The sequence below is a fragment of the Macrotis lagotis genome, chromosome X (genome assembly GCF_037893015.1).
Source record: "Macrotis lagotis isolate mMagLag1 chromosome X, bilby.v1.9.chrom.fasta, whole genome shotgun sequence".
Lineage (NCBI taxonomy): Eukaryota > Metazoa > Chordata > Mammalia > Peramelemorphia > Peramelidae > Macrotis > Macrotis lagotis.
Window position 1 is genome coordinate 683,783,915 of NC_133666.1, and position 27,917 is coordinate 683,811,831.

At 45.9% G+C, this 27,917-nt stretch overlaps 1 protein-coding gene across 4 annotated transcripts in view; it reads right to left on the reverse strand.

Moving 5' to 3' along the window:
* Positions 1 to 1,399: 1,399 nt before the first annotated feature.
* CORO1C (coronin 1C) overlaps positions 1,400 to 27,917 on the reverse strand; it is an 88,893-nt gene continuing 62,375 nt past the window's right edge. For all 4 annotated transcript variants that reach the window (XM_074206072.1, XM_074206073.1, XM_074206074.1 and 1 more), the window contains 9 exons: positions 19,660 to 19,782; positions 10,458 to 10,587; positions 9,177 to 9,358; positions 7,655 to 7,774; positions 6,904 to 7,008; positions 4,640 to 4,785; positions 3,336 to 3,393; positions 3,004 to 3,252; positions 1,400 to 2,031 (listed from right to left, as the gene is read on the reverse strand). In XM_074206072.1, coding sequence (XP_074062173.1) covers positions 1,912 to 2,031; positions 3,004 to 3,252; positions 3,336 to 3,393; positions 4,640 to 4,785; positions 6,904 to 7,008; positions 7,655 to 7,774; positions 9,177 to 9,358; positions 10,458 to 10,587; positions 19,660 to 19,782 — 1,233 coding nt within the window. In that variant the 3' untranslated portion in view covers positions 1,400 to 1,911. The remainder of the gene's footprint in view (positions 2,032 to 3,003; positions 3,253 to 3,335; positions 3,394 to 4,639; positions 4,786 to 6,903; positions 7,009 to 7,654; positions 7,775 to 9,176; positions 9,359 to 10,457; positions 10,588 to 19,659; positions 19,783 to 27,917) is intronic.

Sequence of the window (27,917 nt, forward strand, 5' to 3'; positions counted from 1 at the left end):
TGGAATAATTCACTGGTTCTCCTCTGGGCTATCACGACTTAAAAAAAAAAAAACACAACAAAAACCACAGTCCCCTGCCCACCCCCTACCCCAGCTTCAGGCACTGACTGCCTAGGTAGGCAACCATTCACTTAAATAAGACACAAGCAACAAACAAAACTCAGAATGACTTTCCTTGGCCTCATCCCCCTCAGAAGGCTATTCCTTCCCGTGCGGGCACCACCAGCATGGAGGCCTGTGCCCCCACACCCAGTCCTCTCTACCCACATCACTCAGGGACTGTTTTCCTTTGACACATCTCATTATCCACAAATGGGCACTCCCACACCTTGGGATGCCCTCAACCTCTGGAGCCAGCCTTCCAGCATCTGCTCCAGAGCCAGCCCAGCTGCTCCCTCACCACCTCCTCTCCTGCTCAGACTTAGGGCTCTTCCCCCAACCAGTACCAGTGGTCATGGAAGTCCCCTTCACCCTCCCACCACCAGATGTTCCACATCCCACCAGCCCTCAGGACTCTACACAGTGAGTCAGATGAATGCAGGCCTCAGCTGCCCTAAGGTTTAGGGAGCCTGGCGCTTGTCTCCCCCAGCCGCCCAAAAGGCTGAGCATGTCAGCACATGCAGAGCTGTGGTATTAAAGGGGGCAGCCTCAGGGATGGGGTTAAGGGCAGAAGGAGGGGCCCAACTGAACTCAGCTACGTTATCACTCATATCAACATGCATCAAGCACCATCTGTTCACGGGTCCCAGAAGCTTAAAGGGAAGTGTCTGAAATAGAGAGGGAGGGAGAACAAAATGTGGGGAGAGGGGGCCCTGAGTACAGTAATTTTGTATGTGTGGACTTAGCAAAGGGAAGGATGCTTTGTTAGTGGAAAGACAATCTTTTTTCCTCTAGCATGGCATCAGAGCAAGACTGGAAAACAAAAGGCAAGACTGTAGGATCCACACTCCCCTTTTGAGTTTCCTGTGGTTGGTGCCCATAGGCCAGACAGGAGGCATAGAGAAAGTCACTGGATGCCCACTCCTTGCCCTGGGCATCCACACCTGCCGGGCACTAGACCCGAACCTGAAAACATGATGCTTCAAGTAAGAAACGGCCAAGATGCCAGCACCCACGCCAGTCTGGACAGAACCCACAACCCACAGCAAGTTCAACAGCATGATGATATAACTGCCCAACATCAAGAGAAGGAGAAAGAAGGAGAAGGGGAAGCGGGGCACCCGGCTTCCCACTAAGGACTTCAGGAAAAGGCAAACCCAAGGACCCCGGGGGGGGGGGTGGACCACCTGGAGGGCAGGCCAGACCACCCTGGGATTGTTCAAGGTTTCCTTTTGCAAAGTCCTTCCCCTGATGCCCTTCATGCCACAGATGAGGCAGCACAAGGTGGTGACTGCTCTGATTGTTCTAAGATGAATGTTTATATAAAATAATATTTTATCTTCATTTTATAAACATACACAGTGCTGTCCCTTTCAAATTAAGAAAAAATACACACACACACACACACACACACACACAAATACTGCAAAGTAGCAAAATACAGAGGGGAAAAAAAGCTACTTTTGGTTTTGGCAAGTTTAAAAAACAAATCTAAAGAGCGACGTGGCATCCGTTGGTCCCTATTTTGCAACAACAACAACAATAATGATAAAAAGAGGCCTGGGCACAACACTGAATCTGAATGGTTCGGTTTCCAAAATTCAGAATATCTGGAACTTTAAAAGTAGCACTTTTTTTTGTTTCTTTAAAGTTCAACAACAGTCACGGAACACTTAAAACATCAGGAAGGCTTCTGATAAAAAGCCGCACTTTTTCAGTGGCGGCTCACTCCTGCGCCAGGGAAATAGGGCCTGGCCGGCAGCCTCCCTCGGCGCCTCCCGCCTCCCACCCACTTTCCCGTCTTCTCTGCCTTCACGCGGCTATCTTCGCCATCTGCTGCTCCAACTTGGAAATGCGCTCATCTTGATTGCAGATCGTGTCTTTGATGGATTTAATCTCTTTTAGGATCTCATCCAACTTGGCTTCATTTTGCTAAGAAAGGAGAAGACAAACAGGAAACTTGGAAGGGTAACAAGACAAATGACTATTAGCATCACGATGCCTGGGGAAAAGGTGGGCCTCCTGAAATGCAAGAAAACTAAAACCGTGGACCCCTTGGCCTTTACAGGTGAGGATGGAAGCACTGGCAGCATCTGCTTTTAGACCTTACCTCAGGAGTCTGGGCTTCTAACTGCCACAACCTGCCCATCGGACCAGGGACCCAAGTCACACACTTGGGAGTCTCAATCCTCTCTCCCTTTTGCCCTCCAGTTGTCCTTCCTGTAAGGTCATCTCAAAGTGGGGAAGGGGCTCTCAGAACAGGACCCAGTGATCAGGCTCCTTCTCAGGGTGGCCTCTACCTTCTCAGGGTGGCTGCAGCCCTAAGCTACCAGGGGCAGGTGGAGGGTGAAGGGAGCCAAGTCCCTGGGGAAGGGAGAGATCCTGGTCAGATTCGTGGCAACTCCTGCTGCCACTGCCATGACCCTGGGGCTGGTCCCCTGACCCCTGACAGCAGCAGGGTTGGCCTGGGGAAGCTCCCTTCTTCTCAGAGGCAGATGTGGTCAGTGCCCTGCCCTGTCCCTCCCACCAGCACCCAGAGTGAAGCTGAGCAGCAGTCAGAGTTGTCCCCTGCTCCCACCCACCTGCTCAGCCTGGGAGGACCAGGACTTCTTTAAGACCTGTCCCATAAAGAGAATGTGTGTCCCAAGCACCGAATGACTCCCTTTAACTGGTTGCCCTGATACTGTACAAAGATGCCACTTAGTCCTGAAGCAGCAAGGGGTGGCAGGCCTGGGTTCAGAAGACTGACCAGGTCACTTTATCCCTGCCTAGCTCTGCTTCCTCATCTATTAAATGCCTGCCTTCTCAGGGTCTAAGAGAGTGGAAGGGAAAGGGGGAGTTGGCACTCAATAACATTTCCTCCAGCATGACCAGGCCAGGCCGGCACCCCAACCCTCTGCTCACCATGGTGCTGACCCCATCGGCCACTCCCTTGGCGGGACCTATCAGGCCACTTTTCTTGTTCACCGAGGGCTTGTTGTCCAGCAGGTTCTTCTTAACCACCTTGAGGTCACGGTTCTTGCCAGGAACGTAGCCGTGTTTCAGGGAAATAAGGAGCGGGTCAGCGTTCTTGCCCTCAAACCATTCCTCTGCCTCCAGAGAAGCCTCAGGTCCTGCTGTGTCTGGATACAGGTCATCCTGGAAAAGATCGGACTGCAAGAGAGGCAAAGCAGTGAGTCGAAATTCAAGGCAGAACAGGCATGTTTACAGCCACCATCTAGATGATGCATCCTTACCTTCCTTGGAACAGTCATGATAATGGGCTCACACTTCCTCTCATGAAGTTTGAAGAATCTTCAGAGAAAGAAAAAGAAACATGTTATAGAAAGTGATGGAGGGAGTGAGGCTAACAGGGGCTGCCAGGGTTGAGGCTGGCAGCAGCCCTAGTGGTAGAGCTGGGTTCCAAGTTCAGGATCTCTTCAAAACCCTGTGCCTGCTCCAGCTTTACTGAGGGCGCAAATGCAAGTCAAAAACAAAGTCCCAGAGATTTATTCATCTTGATTACCAGAGATCTCCAGGGCTCTCATCCACAGAGGGGTAAAAACACACACTGGGAGCTGTTTTTGTCTCCTGTTTTGGACAGTGACCACTGGCTAAAAGGGCGGCAAAACCCTGGGGTGTAAGAAAATGAGGCCTTTAGACAGGGGGATGTCCCACTTGTGGTATCAATGAGTAAAATGGGCTCTGGACAAGTGTGTCTGTCCTGTGCCCAGAAATGGGATCCTCTTTTTAGTGTGACTAAAACTGGGCACCTCCCCTAGAGTCCCCTCCAGACTAGTGGACCTCTGGATCTCCCAAGAAGCTGGTCTCTTTGGGCCCAAAGCTTTCTGACTTCAATCCCAAATCTCCCCCAGAAATCCCAACCCAAAGCTGCTCTGGGGCCATCAGGGTCCAGGCTGGTCTTGCAAGCCATCAGTTGAACTAGGAGGAGAATAGATGAGACAGAGGTAGAGCCCAGCAGGCAGGAGGCGAGTCCATCTGCATGGCTCTCATTCTGCTGATGGCAACTAGAACCAAGTCCTCAGCTCACCTCCATGGACCCTGAAGTCCAAATGAGCCCCAGCCAGCCTGAACCACATCGTCTCCATTCCTTACCTTCTAATCAAATTACTCCCAATTATCTGGTGCTTTCAAGTCTGATATATGCTACAACCCTGAGAGGTAAACCTTATTATTAGCCCCATTTTACAGTTAGGAGGTTGAGGCAGACAGAGACCAAATGATTTGCACAGAATCTTCCTGCGTGTGAGCCTGGTCATCTATTCCATTGAACCTTCTGGCTGAATATGTTTCATGGTTGTCTGTGTCTCTTATTTTATCTGATTACAAAAGATAATATAAAGGGCAACTGAGGGCACAAAGGAAAGGGTACTGAGAGACTGGGATCTTGACTTCTGTCTGCCCCACTTTCCTCATCTGCAAAAGTAGGCCCAGAGCTGGCATACATGTAAATGATGGCTAGGCCAATGAGGCCAAAGACCAGTGTTCGTCCTATCCTCCCAACTGCCCGCACATGCACAGGGGTCTGGACACCTCTTACCTGGCAATCTCACATTTGTTGACGTCAAGCCCTCTCTTGGGCATGTAGCCCATTCCCCTCTGAGGCTCTTTGCTGCTGAATGTGTTGAGGTAGTGGACATAGGGGGATTCATCCGTGATCTCAAAATAGCGGATGCTGCTGTCACCCTGCAACAAAAGGTCATTTTTATCCCTCCGTGGATGAGAGCCAATCACCCAAACCCAGGTGAGAGAAGCCAGCTGCTCCGGGTCAGCCCAGGCCTGCCCTCAGAGGTCTTGCCAATGGCCAGGCTTCCAAAATGGACTAGAAGCTGCAAACAGACTTTGAGCAGGATTAGAAATTTAGGGTGGGCCACATGACTTGTCTTTAAAAGAAAGAAAAGGCTGTCAAGGTCAGTCTGATCCCAGGGTGGAGGTAGAGAGAGGGAGACCCTCTTCCCTGACCCAGTGCCCACACTCCCGTCAGCAGAATCTACAGCATTATTTGGGAAAATGTCTCCATGAGCTTCAGGTGACAGAAGACAGGAGAATGTTTTCTTTCACAGGCCAACTGAGTCAGCACATGGGGTCAGTCAGGGAGTGGATTTCCACCATTCCACACACTGTCTGACAACAGTTTTGTATTAAGAGGTCAATTCCCATCTGAGGATGAAACATCAAAGCACAAGACAAATTCAAACCATGATCAGACCAACCCGGAGCACAACCAACGAAATGGCCCCCTTAACTCCCCTGCATCATCCCCTCCATTTTACAGATCTGACACTGGAGGCTCAGATTCTTTAAACTGACCCCTACCCCACCCCCGACGTCAAGCACCTAACACTTGGCACTGCTCACCCACCTCTTCAGGGCACCCTGTCTGTGGCCGGCAGCTGGCCGGCCACCCCTTATCACTCAATGGTCAGCTTCTCCATTCTGCTAATAGCCAAAGAGGCCGGTGAAGTGGTGAAGTGATGGGGACAGAAGTGGGTGGTTTGAGAAGGGTCAGACCTGAATCCACCTCCCGGGGACCCCAGGGGAAGAGACTCTAGAGTGACAGACAAGAAAGAGAAGTCACTTCTTCATGAGCACCCCGTCCTCCACTGGAAAGTCAGCTCCTTGAAAGCTGGCTTCTCTCTGCCATTGAATACGTTCTCAAAGACACGTTAACAAAGGATAAAGAAGTAGAAGCTGCTCAGTTTGAACTGTATGACGGGTGAAGTCTGTGGTAGCAAAGTTCAGACACAGGTAATTCATCATGGCGACCAGTCCTTTGGATAAAATATTTTATGAAAGCCAGCCACTGCCATCCACAGAAGGGGAACTCATGCTATCAGGGAACTGGCTGGTGGGAACCGGGAAGGACTCAGTTCCTCCAGTTTAAAGAAGAGTCTCAGTTTTCCCAATGGGGTGTTTGAGTCTTTAATGATCCCCAGCTCCCGTTTCTATGGTGTCTGAAAGTTTGTAAAGTGCTTTGATAAATTCTTTACTTGACTCTTACAATCACCCTAGTGGGTACTATTATTATCCCCATTTTAAAAGATGAAGAGACCTAAGGCAGACAAAAGGGAAATGACTTGTCCAGGGTCTCCTACCTAATAAGCATCTGAGCTCCGATTTGACCTCCCTCCCTCTCTAGATCCATTCAGTTCTTGCCTGTGTCTGATTTCACACAGCTCCTATACCACCCCTCACTCTGGAACTACCTTCAGCACCTGGGGTCTCCTCCCCTTCTACCTCCTTGGACCCTCCTCTCACCAGTCAGCTTCTTCACTGCCTTGTTTTTAAAGCCCAGGCCAGCTGTCCATCATCTCTCTAGACTTGAGCCCCACATCCTCACCCAAGTCCTTTCTTTATTTCTTGCCCCCACAGCCTGGCCACCCTTTCTGCTCCTCCTCCTTATGTGTGGCCTTACAAGTCAGCTCCCTGAAGGCAGCAGGGCCTTGCTCTTCAGTGTCTCCACCATCTGGTCTGGAACCACTCATACTAATGCATTTGGCTTGGCCTAGTCCCTGGGGCACTGGAATGCCACCCGTGAAAGAATATTACTTTCAGGACAAACTCCTAACATGGCGCTCTATGTCACAAATGGAGCCTGAACTCTGTCATGCTGACGATTCCCACCGGTACTGCCCCCAATGAAGGGATGCAGACAGTGCCAAGAACCAAGACATTAATTAGCCTTTAGAATCAATGGTCATCCCCCTGTCTGTCCTGGGTCCCTCAAAGCTGACTAGTCTGTCACTGGGAACAACCCCAATGCCCACCTCAATGAGGGACTTCACACAAGGCAGCACCGCTTACCTTCCCACATAAGTAGATGATGCTGGTGTCGGGATCATAGAAGGGCAGTAACACACCATTGCTGGTGTCCATTTCATGAAGGGCAATGGGCTCTTGCATGTTTTTCTGCAAATAAAAGTAAGGAAGGTTATCAGTGGCCACTGAAAGTGTGAGAGTAAACCTTAAGGAAGGGAAGATTCTCATGCAGGAGAGGGATCAGACTGAAATCTGGGACCCCTTCCCCCACTCTGGGACTCAGCTTCTTCATTTATCAAATGGACTATGTGGCCTTTGAACTCCTTTTGTAATTCTATGATCATGTGAGTTATAGAGAGTGCAACTTGATAGAGGAAGAAACAACTTCCTTATGTAAGAGCTGACCAACAGTGAGAGGGCTGGCCCACCAGTGGGGAGGTAGTGAGTTCCCCATCACTGAAGGTCTGCAAGCACTGACTATGAATGACCAGCCACTGGCCAGGGCTGGTAAAGAGGGTCTCATCATTCAGCTCATTTAACGTTTTTCTGCAGTAAAGAAGGAATTGTCTGTTGTATACTCTTGGTGCTGGGGAAGAGTCCAACAGTCCATGATGCTGGGGAGTCTGTTGTCCCAAGGATGTCCTGGGGCTAGACAAGGGGCCTGGGCAGGTTCGTGCTTAAGTCAATGGGGAGAGACAAGTCCACTGGAGGCTGAGGCCCCATCCAGTGACCTTGGAACCCACATACAGAAGGGGCTGGGGACCCTGAGGCCAATGCTAGAACTGGGAAGTCCTACCGGATTCCAGAGGGCAAGCTGCCGCTCACTCATGCGGCTGAAACCAGTGGTGAAGACGTTGCCATCTGCCAGAAAGATGGCTCTCATGGGTCGAGCTCCTTCATGTGCTTTTTCTTTCTCCTGAAAGAAAAGTCAGCAAGAAAAGTCATGACCCCCGCTCAAAGGGCTGAAGCAGGCTCTGCCAAAGCCATGGCTGTCATTAAAGACAGTGGGAGAGGGTGAGAAACCCAAACTGGCTCTCCGAGACAATTAAGCTATGCATGAGGAGGCTCCTGAAGGAACTGCTGCAAGTCTGGTCAAGGCAATAAGCCAAGCCACCAAATGGAGTTCCCCATGACTGTTGAGGGGTCCCAGTGAGCTCTGGGGGCAGGTAGCACCCCAGAAGGTCACTCAACAAGTGGTACCACTTCCTTGATTTGGTTCAGCTCAACACAACTTTACCCTACAATGTGGCAAAGAGGTTTAATAATCAATAATGGAAGGGCTAAGGGAAGACACAGGCATAAAGTCATCCACCTCCACTAATGAGTCTAACCATTCTGGAAAGAGTTTGGAACTACATCAGAAACATCACTCAGGGTATGGCACTGCCTGGGGAACCAGAATGGTCCAAGTAGAGGGTCCTGAATCAGAGATTACAGAGAGGCAATCAAAGGAAAGTGGCTGTGCTGGCGGAAGAAGGGATTCAGAGACGCACAGGAATTAGGGATAAACTGGTGCAGAACAGAATAAGCAAAGGCAGGAGGATCACAAACACAGTGGCTCAAATGAGATCAAACGTACCGGTGCAGGCTGATCCACTGGGTTTCCTTAGTTTTTGTCCTCCCCTCCCCCCATCAAATGGTTTTCTTTAGGGGATGAGAGGATTTCAATTAGGATATAAGTGACTTCATAAGAAATTATTATAATGCAAAATTAAAAGATATGAATAAAATCTTTAAAAAACAAAAGACTAGGGCGGCTAGGTGGAGCAGTGGATAGAGCACCAGCCCTGGAGTCAGGAGTACCTGGGTTCAAATCTGGTCTCAGACACTTAATAATGACCTAGCTGTGTGGCCTTGGGCAAGCCACTGAACCCCATTGCCTTGCAAAAAGAAACCTAAGAAACAACAACAACAACAACAACAACAACAACAAAGGCCTTCCCTTCCCAAAGCATAAGAGAGGACGAGCGCGGCGAGAACGACTCACACCTCCAGCACTTGGGGCGTCAGTGGTCGCCTGGGCCCAGAGCAGGGAAGCCAGGAGATGTCATTATCCCACGGGATTGAGACTGTGCACTGAGACAGAAGAGCTCAGCTGTCTCTGTCTCTCAGGCTGCTTTCACTAGTGCTAGGTGATAGGTGCTGATAGTTGCCATCACTACACCAAGCAGTTTAATTAACCTTTTAAACGGACCTAGGGGAGGTGGTTTACTGGGAAGGTATGTCACAACAAAATGTATCCATTTAAAAGGGCAAGAAAAAAAAAAAGGGAGGTCACTGAACCCTTCTCTCTGGAGTTCCAGTCCCCCAATACTCACAGCCACAATCTCCTGCTTCCTGGGATCAATCACCCTCACTTTTTTGTCTTTGGAGGCTGTACAGATCAGACTGCCATTTCTATTCCAGCTCACATTATAGATCATGTCTGAATGCATGTCGTCCAGGGTTATGAGGGCTTCTCCTGTCCCCACGTTCCAGATGATGACAGTATTATCACAACCTGAAGGAAGAGTGAATGCAGTTGAAGAAAATCACCAGCAGAACAGGAGAAGGAGTTAGCTAGCCAAACCCAGCTCCATCACCAAGATTTGTGCCTCCATTTCCTGACCGCAGAATGGAGGGCAGGAACTAGATGCTGTCTAGGCTCCATTTCCATTTCTTCTAGTTCCACAATTCTGGTGGTTAAGGGCTTAAAACTGACCAATAAACAATGATGCTTGAGGAGGAGAAGCCAGCAACCCTTGAATCACTCCATTTTTTGGTAACTCAGTTGGATGAATCTTGAACAATTAAAGGAGTTTTTCTGAGAGAGCTTCATTTTCAGAAAAAGAAATGTTGGAATGCTAAGAATGTTTGAGGAGAGAGAGAGAGAGAGAGAGAGAGAGAGAGAGAGAGAGAGAGAGAATGTATGGAAGAAAGAAAGAAGCTGGGGCTAAAAACCATCTGAAGCCACTCAACAAAGAGAAAAGGGATGTTAATCAGTGATGACACTCTCAAATGAGGCCTTGGAGCAGCTATTTCTAAGAATGAATGCCAGTCAAAAATCTATGTAGCTATTTGATTTTTGATTCCCAATGGATCTTTATCTTCAAACAGAGAGAGGAAGGAACAGGTCGACAATAGCCAAGAACCCCAAAATTAATTAGATAGGTTTGGAATTGCCAACACAGATGCCCCAGGAAAAAGGTTTGCCTTGACTAAGGATCATTTGGAAAGAGCTCAAGAGTTGGAGTCATTGTTGGGCTAAGAGTTGGGACAATGACCAAGAAAATATTTCCAGCAGGGAAATCACCATCAAGCACTGATCCTGCTGTGTAACCAATTAGAAATCAAAGTGACTCACTGAGCCCAGCAAAGTATCTCCTCCACCAGACAGGGAATTCCTTGGGGAGCAAGCAGTGACTATCCTGTACACACCATCCACACTACATCATGACCAGGAGGCAGTTTTCCCTCCATCAGAGGTGCATTCCCCCAGGAGACAGTTTCCTGGGTTTTGAGTCTCAGGATGCACAGCCCCTTCTTCGGTAGAGATGGAAGGAGAGACTACAAATGGGGAGGGAGAAGGGTGGGGGTCAGCCCACCAGTAGAGCTGGTACCTGCACTGAGCAGAACGTTGCGGGCAGTCGGATGCCAAGCTACGATGCCAACCCTCTTAGAGTGACCCTCCAAAATCACCACGGGTTCAGTCAGGGAAAGAGTGAGTCCATTCTCTGGGATCTGCCACACCTGTACAAGGGAAAAAGGAAGAGAAACACTCAGGATGCCACCTCCTCCTGAAGGGTGCCAGGGCCTCTCCCTGCTTCATCAAGTCCTGGGGGAGCAGCTCCCTGAGAGCACGCTGCTCAACCAAGGACACCATATGTGGAGGCCCAAGAAGATGGTGGAGAGAAGAGACTTGTTCTCAGCAAAGAGGAGCTGGGGCCGGAAGGTTCTATTAGGTGAGGCCTCAACCCCCAGGTCTGACATAACAGCACACCTCTAAGTAACACTGCACCTTTAATCAATATTAAACAATAACGGGGCAGCTAGGTGGCGCAGTGGATCGAGCACCAGCCCTGGAGTCAGGAGGACCTGAGTTCAAATCCAACCTCAGACACTTAATAATTACCTAGCTGTGTGGCCTTGGGCAAGCCACTTAACCCCATTGCCTTGCAAAAAAAAAAAAAATTAAACAATAAGACTATAATTCCTTGTTTAAAGTATTTTTAAAAAGGCTATGAAATTTCTATACAACCACCCACCACCAGTGTATTTTGGCATATTTATATGTTAATTCAATGAAAAATGAACCAGAGATACAAATAAGAAAAGCCATCTGATAGATGAACTATCCAGGATTTCCTAAGAGTGGGATCTCCCTTCCATTGGATGGTAGAGGCTCTTGACTAACTGCTAGGCTAAGATAGGGGATTACCAAGAAGCCAGTTCCTCACAAGCACCTTCCCTGAGAGGCTTAATAAGTGAGTTCAATCTAATGAGTCCTGATTGATTGAAGGGACAGACTGGACTGGAGAAGGGGAGCAGTCTGCAAGAACCACAATGGAGCTCCTCGGGTCCACAAAGGAGGAGAAAGAGGACCAGCCTTTTCCCACAAGGCCCCAGGAGCCTGGGTTCAGGCCACAAGTTGGGATCCTTCGGCCTCCAATTTCCTCACCTGCATATGAGGGGAGTGGTCCCTCTTCAGACACAGCCTTGTCTACATACACGGGTAAGCAGGTATTCATTTATTTTCAGAGGCGCTCTAGATGTCCCTTCTGGAGCTCTTATTGTCTTATGACCATTAAATAAAAAGTTCTTGGATTCCTCTTCTTTACAGCTAACCATTTGCTGACCAAAGATAGTGCCCTCTGACCTTCCCCCCTCTCTTCCCATCCAACAAATTTACAAAAAAAAAACAACTTCCTGGGAAAAGAGCATGTCCCATCAGGGGCCTTCATCCGTCTTCTGCCGAAGCAGCCTCGGGTGGTCTTGGCAGTATCTCTGATTTAGGCTTTGGCTTCTGTTCTCACCAGGTTTTCCTGGTTCTTAGATGACACACACAATATCAGAGCTGCCTCTCCCTTGGGGGGTGAACCATTGAAGGTGTTTCAGAAAGTGAAAGCAGTTGAAGCTGCTGAGTAGCAGAGATGGGACTAGAAGTGTCAAGGTCTGGGTTCAAATCCTTCATCTGATGCTTATTAGCTATGTAACCCAGGCTAATTGTCTGAAAAGCAGAAAGAACATGCATCCTACCAGACAGCCTGGGGGATCTAGGACAAGATCCTAGGAACTTAACAGAACATATCTCTGGTGAGCCCATCCTTCAGTGTGCTTTCTGCTCAGAACAAGGCCATTGCTTCATGAGGTGCAGAGTTTGGGGTCCAGAGTCTAAAGACACAGAGACCTTGAAAAAAAGCAGGTTATTTGTAGTGCATGAGGTTCTGACAAGATACTTGTTTGGGGGGAACTGCCCAACGAGACCTGGGGCTCTTCTAAAAACCAAGGCTGAAATCTGGAAGAAAACAAATGGACAGGCAGGTAGGTGGTGGAGTGGATAGCACCTGGCCTGGAGATAGTTCAAATCAAACCTCAGACACTGACAAGCTGGGTGACCCTGGAGAAGTCATTTCACCCTGCTGGTCTCCATTTCCTCATTTGTAAAATGAGTTGGGAAAGGTAATCTCAAACCCCTGTAGTCTCTCTCAAGAAGATCCCAAGGAGATCGCGAAGAGTTAGACACACCTGAAGACAACTGACCAACAAGACTATTTTATCAAAGCCTCAAATCAACAATCATAAAAAGGGTCTCCTTGACTTAGCTGGGAACATCTCTGCAACATGGATAACTGACTGCAAACCTGGTCATGGCGCCCTGGCCCCTCCAGGTGGCGACAGAGCCACACCCAGCCTGCCTGGTGAGCAAATGTCCAAATGCCCAAGATCAGTGGGGGCGCCTGGAGGCAAAGTCATTGGCCCAGGGACCCAAGGTAGAACTTGCAAGGATTTTCATTTCAAGATCATACTGAAGTCCTGAGGCAAAGGCAAAGTTTAAATGTTTTCTATTTATTTTTTTTTAAAGTCCCTTCTGAGGTGAAAATAATCGTGGTTTGCTTGAAAATTTATCCCTTAGCCCAGGAGATTTTAAAGAACAACTTAGAGAATTTGGAGTTCTTTTTCTATAAAGTCAGGTGCCTACCCTGGGGTCCATACCTTGTTAGGATTGCTTCTCTGATAAAGCATTTCAGTGGACCTAGTTCCCTTTGTAATCTGATGCATTTTATTTTATACATTAAAAAATATTATTCTGAGAAGAGATCCACAGGCTTAAAGCAGTCTATCAAAGAGGTCCATGTCACCAGAAAGTTCAAAGTAATCCTCCCCCAGCAGAGCAGAGCTCAGCACCCTGAGTCCAGTCCCTAAAGGGGGGACTGGACTCATCTTTGGAGTTCCCCAGTCCAGGTGATTGGTGACGAGTCCCCTGAGTGGACTAATAGGCATGTCCAGGAAGCCTTTTTCCAGGCAGGCCACCCTACCTGCCATGCCCTCCCTCCCCAACAAATCAATTAGAGCCAGAACTTCTGGAAAGGGCATGTCAGTTCACCATTCAACCATTTCAACCCAACACAGGTCTCAGGGCCTTGCTTCCCAGATCAAAACTCCATTTCCTGGCTGTTACAATACATGTTGTTTTTGTTTGGTTGTTGCTGACTCAGTTGTGTGGATTCTTCATGACCCCTTTTGTGGTTTTCTTAGCAAAGATACTGGAATGGTTTGTCATTCCTTCTCCAGGAAACTGAGGCAAACAGGGTGAAGGCACTTGCCCAGGGTCACCCAGTTTGCAAGTGGGGGAACTCAGGTCTTCCTGAATTCCAGGTGAGGCATTCCATCTGAGCCACCCAACTTTCCAAAGGAAAATGATGTCACGAATTAGGTCCTTGGGGCTTGCCTTGCTTTGCCCACCTGATGAAGTCCTTTCCATTCTCTCAAGGTCCAGATCGGCTGTCACCTCCTCGATGACACCTTCTCCTCAGCTCTCCTCCTTGGTTTATCCAAAGACTCCTCATGGACCTCTCCTCTTAGGTGGGACCCCCTAGAGCAAGCCTGTCCCTTCCTCTTTATGTCTCCCAAAGTGAGTCCAGGACTGGCATCCTGAGATGACAAAGCAGACCATCAAGCACTGGAGGTGGGGGTGGGGGTGGGGTCCTCAGCAGCAGTCTGGTTTATTCTCTTTCAAACGAAGTCACAAACAGGACTGCTGGCTAGGCAGCCCCAAAGCAGGAGATCTCGGGAAGACTGACCTCTCTTGCACTCCTCTGTGAGGTGTGAAAAGCTAAGCCTGTCTATGGAGAAACCACAAGGAGAAGGTACCCTGAAGCCACAGATCAGGTTCTCCCCATCCAGGCATCTGCCAGGCTGGCCAGACTACTTACAATGGGGTCCTTGGGGTGAGATTTCTCAACCATATGCTTATGGTTCAGACAGAAATAGAAGAAAAAGAGTTAACGGAAAACTTGAGGAAGAACACTCTAGAAGGGGCCAAGAACATGGCTCAATCCCTCTGTCAAGATGGAGGCTCTGGCTTTTTCATCTTGACCCTTTCCCTGCAGATACACACACACACACACACACACACACACACACACACACACACACCCCCTTCACAGACAACAAGAAGCTCAACATAACACCCAGCCTTGGACTAAGTACAAGGGGCAACACCAAAGACAGGGCGAGCCACAGCTCTGGGCTTGTTTCCTTTTAAATGGGGACAATAAGCCATGTGCTCAGTAAGGATAGCATCCAATCAGTTTTAAAATCACAATGATGGGGGCAGCTTGGTGTTGAAGTGGACAGAGCACCAGCCCTAGAGTCAGGAGGGTTCAAATCCCAACTCAAGACACTTAATAATAGCTGTGTGACCCTGACCAAATCACTTAACCCAACTGCCCTGGAAAAAAAAAGTCACAATGATAGACTTTATCCCTGCTCAAAGATCTAGCACGTGTCTTTTGGGTGGGCATCCCTTTCCACTGACACAGATCAAACCCAAGGACAGCTAGGTCCGGGGGGGGGGGGGGGGGGGGGTATTCCAGCAAAATGGCAGCCTGAAAATACAAAAGTTTGTGAGACAGGTACATCAGTAAAGAAACTGAGGCAGAGGGAAAGTAAACCTGTCTTCTTGCTTGTAAGGCCAGCATTCTACCACTGTGCCACAGGCTCAATGAATAGATTAGCATGTTTTGAGGTCCAATCCAGAGGCCTCAGAGAGGCCATCTGACCTAGGATGGCAAGAGCTAGGCTGCCTTCTTTATACTCCCTAGGAAGTGTACTGGCTGGGGAATCTGGGGCAACCTCTCAATGATCTAGGACTGCCCCCAAAGACTGTAAGTGACAGAGAAAGTGGGAAATACCAGGGACCGGCAAATTATGCGTTTTACAGTTTTTAAATACAAGTTATATTTGTCAAAAATGCAAAAACCATTCTTCAACAGTATGCCATTTGAAAAACGGGTAGAGCCTATTGTGGCCCTTGGTGTGTGGTTTGCTGATTCCTGCCCTTACCTATGTGCTGCTGGTACATAGTTAAGCATTTAATGAATGCTTAATGACCACAGCTCAATGAAATCACAAGTCCAGTCCGTATCATCTTCAAAATTTAAGTTGTGATAGCTGATATTTATTACTGTCTTATAAACTCCTTAAAAACAGGCTTCTAGACTTATCTCTGCCCTCTCCTAGAGGACCCTGGCACACACAAATCAATCAACAAACATCTCCAAAGGCAAAAGAACACCAAGAGAATTCATTCATTCATTCATTCAATTCATTCATTCTCTTGCTCTTCAGGTTGGACACTGTCGATGTCCAGGACTTCTTTCCTAGCTCAGCTTCAACTTCAAACACATTATTTTGGGTCTTTAATACGGAATTCATCTCATTGCAGCTCAAGTCCAAAAGTTTATACTGGCTCTAGTTTAGTGGTGCCCAAGATAATGAACCCTGGTAATTTAAGGAATACAAATGAAGGATGACTTTGATCACTAAATGGGTCTATGTGAGCTTTTTGTCACTGACCTGCCCTCACATCCCTCCTAGCCATCTTAAAAAACAGAAGTGGGCAGTCATGAGTGGCACCAATTGGAGAATAAATCCATTTTTACAAAAATTTACTCCAGTTTGGGAAAGAAAAAAAATGACTCTAAAAAGATGTTCTAGACTAGAGACATGGTGGTTCACTCTCCTCAGCTTTATCTACCCAGGTCAGGGGGAAATCAGTGAGAGGAGAAAATGACTCAAGGCAATAGTAGCAACAAAAAAAACATGAAAAGCTCCTCCCAGCTGATCCTCAAAAGACTTAAGAATGATTGGCTTGGCTACATTTTCCAAAACCATTCAGATGTTCTCTCTGTCTCTGTCTGTCACACACACACACACACACACACACACACACACACAGAGTCTGGTTTCCTCTTTGTACAGACTCTGGTTTCTTCTCTGAATCTTTCCCCCCCAAAAAATTAACTATTGTAGACATGCCATTGGATTTCATATAAACCCTGCCACCCTTCCAAAAACATAAAAAAAGAGAAGCCAAGGAGAAATCTTTTTTGTGTGCTTTTTGCAAGGCAATGAGGTTAAGTGAGTTGCTCAAGGCCACAGAGCTAAGTAATTATTAAGCATCTGAGGCTGGATTTGTACTCAGGTCCTCCTGACTCCAGAATGGGTGCTCTATTCACTGCATCACCTAGCTGCCCCACCGAGGAGAAATCTTAAAAGATGGTGGCTCCATTGGAGGAGGAATGAATCTCATATGTGGTATCCTGTAGCAGCTGTAGATCAGACCAGCCCCCTATGGAAACCACTAAACTCAGAACCTCCCTTAGAAGTGTGAAGAGAAGAAAGTATGTTTCTAAATTAACCAAAAGATTTCTTCCTCCAAAAGTGGGTCCATATCTCTAAATTTCAGAAATCAAAACTTGGGGGATTTTCTGGCACAACACCCATTGACAAACAGCCCAAAATATAAATTTCATATATTTTATACAGAAAGATATTCCTATATCTCTCTCTCTGTACATATGGAGAGACATTCTATCCTGTCCCTTGCCCCATTCCCATAAATGGATGAAGGGTAAAGGAAAATTATTCCAGGAAACAATTTTGAGGACTCTAAGTCATTAATCTAATATTTCCGGGATTTTTAGTTCTTGTCAAATATCAGCAACACTAAAGGAAGTATTTAAATGTTTTCAAGTTGATTCAATCAACATTTATTGGGGGACACTTAGCAAGTATTTTGTGTGTGTTAGCACTTAAAACACAGGGATTTTCACAGAATCAGATAACGGTAAACTGAAAGGAATCAGCTGCTCTAATCCTTCCCATTTTACAGATGAGGAAACTGGGACCCAGAAAGAGGTGGTGACTTGCTCGAGGATCCTTTCCACTACACTAAATATCTCTTGTGGGGAGAGGACAGCTACAGGAGGATAGAAATCAAATCAAAACTGGCCAGGCCCCAACCTTGGAGGAGTCCCACCATCCACTGGCTCTGTTCCTTCTGTGAATAGCTTGCTGCATGGAGCAAAAGAAAAGCCAGGGGGGCAGCTAGGTGGTGTAGTAGATAAAGCACCGGCCTTGGAGTCAGGAGTACCTGGGTTCAAATCCGGTCTCAGACACTTAATAATTACCTAGCTGTGTGGCCTTGGGCAAGCCACTTAACCCCGTTTGCCTTGCAAAAACCTAAAAAAACCAAAACAAAACAAAAGCCAGGCAAGGGTCTATGCCACAAAGTGATGACACAGAATCACCGGGGCCCTCCCTAATCTACTCACTCTCCCAGTCACAGTAGCCCCCTCCATCTTTTCATCCTTCCTCACACTGCTCGTGACCTCTCAGTTCCTCTCCATGAACTAAGGAGCCCCCTCCACCCCATCTTTTCCAGCACTGTCCCTCCTTTCTGTCATTGACATGCCCTCTCATCAATCTTCAGTCTCCCCTGACTACAAACACTGTTATCTTAGATAACTTCCCTAAATCCCCCTTGCTTTCCTCTCACTTGCCAATGCTCTCCCACACCTCCACAGGCTTGGATGTGAGGAGCCGAATCTACCAATGTGAAGAAGCCTTTTGTCAGCTGTGAAGTCTTCCATTTCTGTGACTTATTAACAAAAGCTCCAGTGGGGGTGGGGGGAGAAGGCCAGGAGGGTGAGGTATTAGTGGGGGGACTGGCATGCACACACTGCTAAGAAGGTCCCAGAGCCTCCATCACACAGGGTAACCTACAGTTGTTTTCAGTCGTTTGTCCAACTCTATGTGGCCCCATGCGGGGGAGGGTGGCAGACAACCTGAATGGTTTGCCATTTTCTCCTCTAGCTCATTTTACAAGTGAGGAAACTGAGACAAGTAGGGTGAAGTGACCTGCCCAGGGTCACCAAGCTAGGCAGTGTCTGAGGGTAGATTTGAACTCAGGATGGTGAGTCTTCTTGACTCCGGGCCCAGGGCCCTGTAGACCACAACCCCTAGGCACTGGCACTCTGTAAATGTTCAACAAAAGTTTGGTTTTTTTGAGGGAGACACTGCAAAGTGATCACTTGTTTTAAAACAAAGCTACAAAGCACAGACTCAGAAAGAAAAACAAATGGCAAATCGAGGACCTCCTCTCTTGTGAATTCTAATTTTTGGAGGGGAAATGAAGAAACATCCTGGGGCGGCTAGGTGGCGTAGTGGATAAAGCACGGGCATTGGAGTCAGGAGTACCTGGGTTTAAATCCGGTCTCAGACACTTAGTAATTACCTAGCTGTGTGGCCTTGGGCAAGCCACTTAACCCCATTTGCCTTGCAAAAACACCTAAAAAAAAAAAGGAAAAAAAAAGAAACATCCTAAGGACTTCATTTAAAATAAAAGTATTCATTTCCAATATTAAACAACAAACTCTCCTCCATGGCCATAGCAGTGATAGTATATGACTTCTAAGTAATGAAGTTAGGAGAAACTTTTCAGACCAAAAAAAAAGTGGAATTCATCAAAAATCAAATAGAAAAAGTAAAACCCTGACCCCTACCATTCTCCACAGAGTAGGGATGCCAGCCCTCACCACCAGTTGCAGTATGGAATTTCTCAGTCACCTGGTCCTAGCATGGGCACTGACGGGCTCTCCCTAACCTCTCCTCTTCACAAAACTTTTCTCAAATCACCAACATTCTGGCTTTAAAGACCCACATAAAAATAGAAAGAGGAAGTAAAGTTGATTTTTACAAATCTATGCCAAGCCACTCAATGGAAGAGCCAGTCACCACAAGAGAGGGCATGAAGGTGTTGGGAGAGTTTTCCTCCAGGGAGGATTAGCTTTCATATACCCAGTGCCTGGCAAACAGAAGTAATACACAAAAACCAAGGCTAAGGTCTGTCTGCTTTGTTGAAGTGAATCCAGTCCATTTCTTTTTCCTGTACAACAATCTATTCAAAATGAATTTCTGAGAGAACAGGTCCATGTTTCCTTCCTATTTCTTGGGAATATCTGAACTACCAGAAGCCAAGTCACAGAAACTCTCTCAATGTCCTCTCCTGACATCCTCAAGGCTCCTTGGGGGCTCCTTGGCACTATAGCTACCAAGGTCTGATTTGTGGAAAAGACAATTCCCTTCAGTGGTTTGCAAGGATGTATTCAAAGTTTTATTTATGCAAAATATAGTCAATGGTTTCAACTAAATGGAAGCATGCAGTGCTAATACCATGCCCACTTTAGAGGCTGCCAGGGCTGGCAGGAGGAATTTCCAAAGGCAGTAAAATGTTCCAGAGTTGGCTTTCACACTCACCATCACTGTGCAATCCTCTGAACCACTAGCAATGACCTGGTCATTGTGTGGACACCAGTCGATGTCAAGCACAGGTCCTGTGTGGCCACATACCGTTGGGTAGGATTTGTCGATTCGACCAGTCTATGGCAAAAGGGAGAAAAATGTATTATAGCAATCTTTTATTAAGCTTGAATTCCCTTCACACACATATGCCCCTCCCCTTTCCCAAACCTGTAAAACCTTAATTAAAGGGAATAGTGTGGGGAGTGGAAAGGTAGGAGGAACACTGGGGGCAGATCCAACGTGAACAGGTGAGCACATCCAGTCCTTTGACTAGAAACTATCACTATTCTCACAAGGTCCTCAGACTTCATAAGGCCTCCTATGAAGGCATAACAAAAAGCAGAGGCTACAACAGACCATCAACAGACACAAAGTAATTTCCTCAAAGTTTTTACTCCAGGGATAGTCACTCCCAAAAGGACTCAGCTCCTGGGGCAGAGGGGAGCTCCAGGGTCAAACAGGGGCTGGAGCCAAAGGCCTCAGAGTCCACATCAGACTGCAATTGTCACTAAATCAAACAGCCTCACATAATGGCTAACAATGGCAATGGCTCAGTAATTCTAAACTATCAATTCCACATATGTCCTTTATTTAAAATGAAAAATCACCCACTCATGGAATTTGAGGGCTGGCAGAGATCTGGTCAGTCACCTCGGCCAAGTCAGACACAAATGGAAATCCCCATCATAACAGCCTCCAAACTGTCACCCAGACTGTACTTGAGGACCCTGTTGCCCCTCTATGCAAGTCATTCTCCTGGAAAACAGTTCTAATTGTTAGGAATTCCCCCACACACACCTTTAAATCTAGCCCCAAATGGCTTCTTTGAAACATTTTCCAAAACATTGTTGCTTTTGCTCTCTGGGACCAAGAAGGCCAGGTAAATTCTTCCTCTCTCTCTCCTGATTTTCCTCCTTCTAACCTCTTTTGCTGGATTCTTGTCCATCATCCCTAACTATGAATATGATCCCTGGGGCTTTTCTTTGCTCTCAAAACTACTTCCCCTAGGGATCTCAGCAGCGACAGGGATTTAATTACCTTCTCTAGCACAATGATCCACAAATACATCCAACTCGTCACAGTCTTGTGTCTCCAATGGCCTCTCAGACATTTTAAGCTCAACATGTCCAAACCAAACTTTCCCCTTACATGTCCCCTCTTTTCTAGCCCTCCTCCCTTCCTTCTTTTACTACGGAGGGCCACAGCAACCACTCTACCCCAGGCTCCCACCCCGGGTTTCATCCTCATTATCTTCTCAGCCCCCATATTTGATCTGTTGCCAAGTCTGCAGACTTACTTCTCCCATACAGCCTCTTCTCTCTTACGGAGGTGCCTCCATGCTGAGGCAGGTCCTCATCACCTTACTCCAGACCATTACAAGAGCTGCTGGGACTGGGGTGAGAGGGTGGGGGAAGATCTGCCTGGCTGTTTCCCTTTCTCAAATCTCTCCCCACTTCAATCCATTCTCCAGCCAACAAAGGGATTTTCCTAAAGCAAAGACCTAATCATGTCACCCCCTTGACTCAATAACCTCGAGTGGCTCCCTATTTCCTGCTTGCATGATCTAGCCCCCTCAGTCTTCTTATACCTGACTGCCTGTCACCTACCCTTCAATCCGGACCCTGGATTCTCATATCCTAGCTCCGGGCATTTTTTCTGGAAAGTCCCCATGATCTCTTTCCTCAGTTTCTCTCCCGGTTTCTTCTAAGTCTCATCTAAATCACACTCCAGTCTCTAGAAATTCTTTCCCAAACTTCTCTTATTCCAGTGGCTTCCCTCTCATCACTTTTCCTCTTTTTCCTATAGATGGCTTATTTGTACCTATGTTTTTGTTGCCTCAGAGCAATCTTTTGCCTCTTTTTTTGTTCCTAGTACCTGGTATATAATAGGTATTTAATATTTACTGATTGACTCCTCCACACATCTGCCTTTGGGAGTCTCCTTTTCTCCAGGTCACTGAGTGCAGCAGTCCATCCTCTTCATAGGTCTTAAGGCTGACACCATCTTGTCTCCTTTGGGCATTCTCCAACTTATTAAAATTCTTGTTAAATCCTGACACCCCAAATGAAGCCCCATGCTTCAGCTGAGATCTGGCAAGGAGAGGGGAGGGGAGCTCCATCACCCCCTAGTTCTCAACCACTAGAGAGGTCTCTCTTAGGGGTAACGCAAGGTCACATTATCTTTCTTGGCTGTCTCAATCCCCTGATGACTCATACTGAATTTGCAGTCTCCTAAAACCCCACCAATATCTCTTAAAGAGAGAGAGAGAGAGAGAGAGAGAGAAAGAATTGCTGGCTAACAATGCCTCTCCCATAATATCATAAAGTTGATATTTCTGGAGTCCAATGTAAAATTTATATTTATCCCTACTGAATTTTATCTTATTAGACTCTGTTCTCTCAAAGTGTGCTGTGAGAGAGCCTTTCAACAAGTTCAAAATTATTTTCATGATAATACTAAGACATTTTGTGATGATTTTCCCAGCTGTATATCTGTGTAAGGCTGGATTTTTTTTTCTCATAAATATCAACCAAAATAACATTATCACAATAGAGCAAATGCAGAAGCATTTATGGCAATCACCTATCTTCTACTAAGTCAGACATTAAAGATATTTGCCAAAAATATAGAAAACAATGCCACTCTTTTAATTAAATTTTTTGTTTGCGAAAGTGTTAGTTACATGTTTTTTAAAAAGGGTCAAGGATATCAACTGGGTGATATCTCACCTTTCACGTGAGTTGAATTTAAGCAAGGCAGAGTTGCAGAAAGTCATTAGCCTCTCTCCCCGCCAAAAGTCAAAGATGACTGACAATGGTGTGGGATGCAGTGGATGACCTTGGGTTTACACAAAATGGATTTATTATTATTTTGAATGCATTGATAAATATTTTTAACTGAATCAGTTTTGATGTCTAATACAGTATTAGGCAGGCAGGTGATACAAAGTATAGCATTCTGGGCCAGAACTTCCTGAGTTCAAATCTGGTCTCAGTGACTTAGTAGTTGTGTCACTTGGACAAGTCACTTAACCCTTTGACCTCAGCTTCTTCATCTGTCAAATGAACTGGAGAAAGAAATGGTATCTTTGGCAAGAAATCTAGTATCTTTGTCAAGAAAACCCCCAATGGGATCACAAAGAGTTGGACGTGACTGAAATGACTAAACAACAATGGTTATGTATAAATAGATATCATCCATAAAAGAGTTATATCTTAAAACTCACTGAGGGTCATTGAGGACTTTGCTGTCCTCAATCATTTTTAGACAGTAAAGAGATTCTGATACCAAAAAAGGTTGAGAATTGCTGGCAAAGCCTCCCAATGTTCTTTGGAATACAAAGCAAACTGCTCTCCCATGGACTGCTGATCTACTCCCCTCTCCCAACCTCCCTATCAACCCACAGCCAGGCATCACCCGCCAATTTTATGACCAAACTATTCTATGCCTTTACCTAAATTATTGAGGAATATTTTTTAAAAAGCATAAAGTCAAGCACAGGGTTAGGGTACTCCACTGGAGATCTGCTGTCATCTTGACTTTAAACCATTAACAATTACATTTAAGTCCAACATCTAACAGGTTGGAAATCACCTCATTGAGGAATATGACCTGCACCAAATTATATTTTATATTAAAAGATTCTGGAATCTGATTTTCCTTTTTGTGTGAACAAGTCTGGTTGAAACTATGTAAAAAACAAAACAAATCCAAAACAGCAAAATCAAGCTTCATTTAAGGGTGAAATAGTAGTACAAGACAAGTATCTAATACTATTTTTTTAATTCAACCAGTAGAAATGCCAATTAGATGAGCCAAGTGTTGATCCTAAGATGTCCTCCATTACTCGAGGTCAAATCTCAACCAGACTGAAATGAGCTCATGTTCCTAAGAAAGGAGGATCATCATTTACATGCACCTCAAACAGCAACTTATCCCATTGAAGTCAATGATCCTGACATCTACAGGAACACTGTCATCTAAGAGTGATCTTTAGATAAAAACAGCTAATTCTATGCATCTTAAAACAGATTATAAAGGTCAGTCAATGTTCTCTCTTGTGTACCCCCAAGTACACATATCATTTTGGAGGAAGATTAATTAAACTCATTTCTAAAAGCATATCTTTAAAATGGCCAATTTCTAGTCAGATTATCTTTTACTTTCCCCATTTCTGTAAAGATGATTCCATTACTAGATGGTAATGTGTCGAAACAATGAAGCTTTCCTTCTTAGTAATTTTTCAAAATCCTATATAACATTTCATAATTTCCCTTTTTTTTTCCCCTTTTGGACTCTGAAGCTAGTGTAACAACTAATAATACTAGCAATCTGCAAGGTCTAATACAAAATTAAAAAGAGAAAGGATACTCCCAGTGTCTTTATAAAAATACTTGGAAGCAAAACTAATTATTAGCTTCCCAAAAAGCACTAATATTTTACTTATTTATGTACTTATTTATGAAACTAGTGGTTCTTGGGGGAAAAAATCAAACTATAAGAATCAATATCACCAACCACCAAAGGGGAAGCAGTGGGAGTGAGGGACATAGAAATTATAATCTAGTGTAAATCAATAGGGAAGAAGAGTCTTTCACCCCAGATCCATGCAATAAAAACAGAGCAAATGCTTCTCTTCTTTCTTCCCAACATTATCCCAGAGGAATGAGAATGAAAGGGACAGCTGTGCCTCAGCTCTTGAAGGATCCACCTTTCCCAGCCCAATACTCAAATTCCATTGTTCCTTTGGGCCCCAAGAGACTGGGGCTGAGGTCAAGGGGCCACCCAGTCTTGTCTTCCACTCTCTCTCCACCCTCCCACTCAATCCTTCCCCAAATTCGACCTTCAGCACTCCAGAAAGATGTAAGCAAGGAATCCACATTAAGCTATGCATGTGTGACATCCTATTCCCTACAATTATTTGCATCTTCAAAGAGGTCTGTGACCACAGAGAGGTTCAAGCTCAATTTATTCTAACCACCTTCAAGGGATAATGCCCAGACGCAGCCAGCCTAGCTACTTGGCAGAGAAATGGACCCAAAACTTGCACATTCACTGTCAAGTCCAGTTAATGAACATGAAATAGGACAATGAGTTTTAAATCCAGAAGAGGAAAAAGGAAGGGGCCTTTAGTCACAGTGTCTTCTAATATTATAAAAGCTTTGGATCCTGTTGGAAGTGTGGGTCAAATTTTAAATGTTAATTTCAGTTAAAACTTTCTCCCCCCCCCCCCCAAATCAATGGATCTTTAAAGTTACAAAGCAACCTAATACATAGAATCAACTTGAAATGGGTGCTTGGCAAGTTTCCAAAGAAGATGCATGACTCAGGTGTTCCTGGGACCCTCCCACATCCATAGAATTCTGGAGCTGGAAGAAGAACAAAGGGAGGGTTTGGGCAGTGAGATCTTTCTATGACAGACAGCAACCTCTGCACCAGAACATTTCACAATTAAATGTGGACTTCAGTTAGCTCCTGACCACTTCCCTCATTCTTCCAACCACCAAATGGCCCCAGGTGTCGCCAAGTCCCTCGATTCCACTCATTTCAGTGCTGCTGAGACCTTGAGCAAGGTGTGGAACTTCCTCCTGTATGTGGGGCTGGCCTGGCCTCCACCACCTGGACATCCCCTCCAATATTCAGTCTATTAAGAGCAGAGTAAAGGCAGATCCCCTCCCTCTCTGGTCTTAGTGGGCTAAAACCTCCCCTTCTCCCTAGGGGCATCAGCAGCATTCTTTGGAGACACCCACTCTCTGAAGACCAGGATTCTGCTCCTACCAAACCTCCCTGAGCCTAGCTGCCTGATCCCTCCCTCTCAGGGTTCCAGAGGGGCCTCCCCGAAACCAACTGACTGGCCATTCCCTGGTGCTGATCTCAGCAGTTTCTCTCTCTGTTTGCATCAATGGACCTTTCTGGAGGTCGCAGGCCCTACATGGGACTCAGCATAGAACCAAGACTTAGTAAGGGCTTTTGAATAATGGATAGAGAAGAAAAAAGACACAATGAAACTATCAGGTGATGCTGGGTTTGGTTTTTTTTTTTTGTTTTAGGTGCAAATCGGCTCTGGGACATCTTAAAAACAAGATCGCACAAGGAAGAAATCACCCAGTTTCCTAAATGTAGCATGAAAGAATGACTTTCTTAAAAATCAAATGCAGGGCGGCTAGGTGGCGTAGTGGATAAAGCACCGGCCTTGGAGTCAGGAGTACCTGGGTTCAAATCCGGTCTCAGACACTTAATAATTACCTAGCTGTGTGGCCTTGGGCAAGCCACTTAACCCCATTTGCCTTGCAAAAAGAAAAAAAAACTAAAAAAAAAATCAAATGCAGCACCCAACTGTGCCTCTTCCATGTGCATGCCCCCCACAGAAATGCAGGAGTCTACCCCAGATCCTGGCCCACTTCTCACTCCAGCAGCAGACAACAAGGATGCCCATCTTCTGTCAACCTGGTAGCCCCAGGAGCTGGGATTCTAGGCAGTTGCCACCCATGTGGGTGAGGGACAGTTTCTGTCATCTGTTTTTAAACAGTCAAGACAAGCATTGACCTGGGAGTCAGAAGACTAGGAGAGCTCCTTCTGGTTCTGCCTCTGACTTGATAGCTAAGGACTTTATTACTTTATTTTCCATCTGTAAATGGGGATGATACTGATACAAACTACCTAACAAGGTTTTAAGGTGAAAATTAGAAAATCAAGGGGATGGAAAGAGGTCACCAAGATCAATCAACCAGCAAACATACATTACGGGCTTCTGCCAGACTTCTGGCACACAACACACACACACACACACACACACACACACCACACAAAATAATCATTATTGCTCTTGAACAACTTTTATTCTACAGCAAAGACAAAATGTTTAACACAATAAATCTATAATAAATACAGGATAATCACCTGGCAATCATTAATGGTGCAAAGCAGAAGCAGTTATATAAAGGATGATGCTTGGGATGCATTTTAAAAGAAGTGTAGAAACATATAGGGAAATGTATAGGGAGTACAGGGAAATAGGCCCAACAAAAGCATAGACAGAAGATGGGTGTGGAAAGGGAAGGCTGGGAAGACAGGGAGGGGTTGCAAAGGGCTTTAAAAATCAAAGTTTATATTTTATCCTAGAGGTCATAGGATCCACAGAGTTTATTGAGAATGTTGTCAGGTCCATGAAAAGGAAAATCACATTAGTTACTGCATGAAGGATGGATTGGAATGGAAAATGCAATGAATCTAGGCAAGAGGGGATAAGTCTGACCTAAGTGGGAGTTGTGTGAGGAGGGAGGAAGAGTCAGTCATGAGAGATGCTGTGCAAGTTAAAATACAGAGGCCAGTAACAGACTGGATAGATTGAGGATAAAGCTGAGGTCACAAATGTAGGAGACTTTGGGGGTTACCTATGACTTACTTCCTTGCCTAGAAATGATAATTTAAGAGAGAAAGTGAAGAGAATGGAGGTGAAGACCTGCAAAGGTCTGAGAAACCAGCCAAGGAGATCTGGAGCAGTCAGAAAAGGGAGAACTAGGAAAACACAGGGTCAGGAATACCTAGAAAAGCCCAAGAGGAAAAGGTGGTCAATGGAGTCTAATGTAGCAGATCATGAGAGCTCATCCCAGTCCAACTCTTCATTATATAAATGAAAGAGAATGACAGTGTCTGAGTCTTTTAGTCCCCGTAGAGGTCTCCTTCCTCTGCTAAAATAACATTTTTGAATGTTTTGCAAACATAAAAGACTATAAATCAGAGTTATTATTTGGGAAAAGGGACCACAGAAAAGTCCTAGGGCCCCAAGTTTTACTAGACTCCTGGATATCTTTTTCTTGGTTAACTGACACCTGTTCCTCCTCCTATTAATCACCAATGCACTGGCACAAGTGCCAAGGTCTAAACTGGAACTGACCATCTAAACTAGACTGTAAAAGGAAGAAAACTCTCTCTGCTGAACCTGAAGGTTGGAGAAAAGGCCCAGGAAATGGGGAGTTAAAAAAGGATTGACAGCTAGCCATCTGAAACACAAAGTCCGTGGTTAGAAAAAAAGAATATTCAGAGAACAGTTGCTTCCTCTGGCTGTGATGTCCTCATAAATCCTTAAAACAAATGAAATAGGAAAAGGAGCATTATATTGCACAAGAAAGATTTTCTACTATTTGGTGATGGAGAGATTTTGAAATAAAGTGGAGGAAAAAATAGACCAAGGTTCAAAATGCAAATAGACT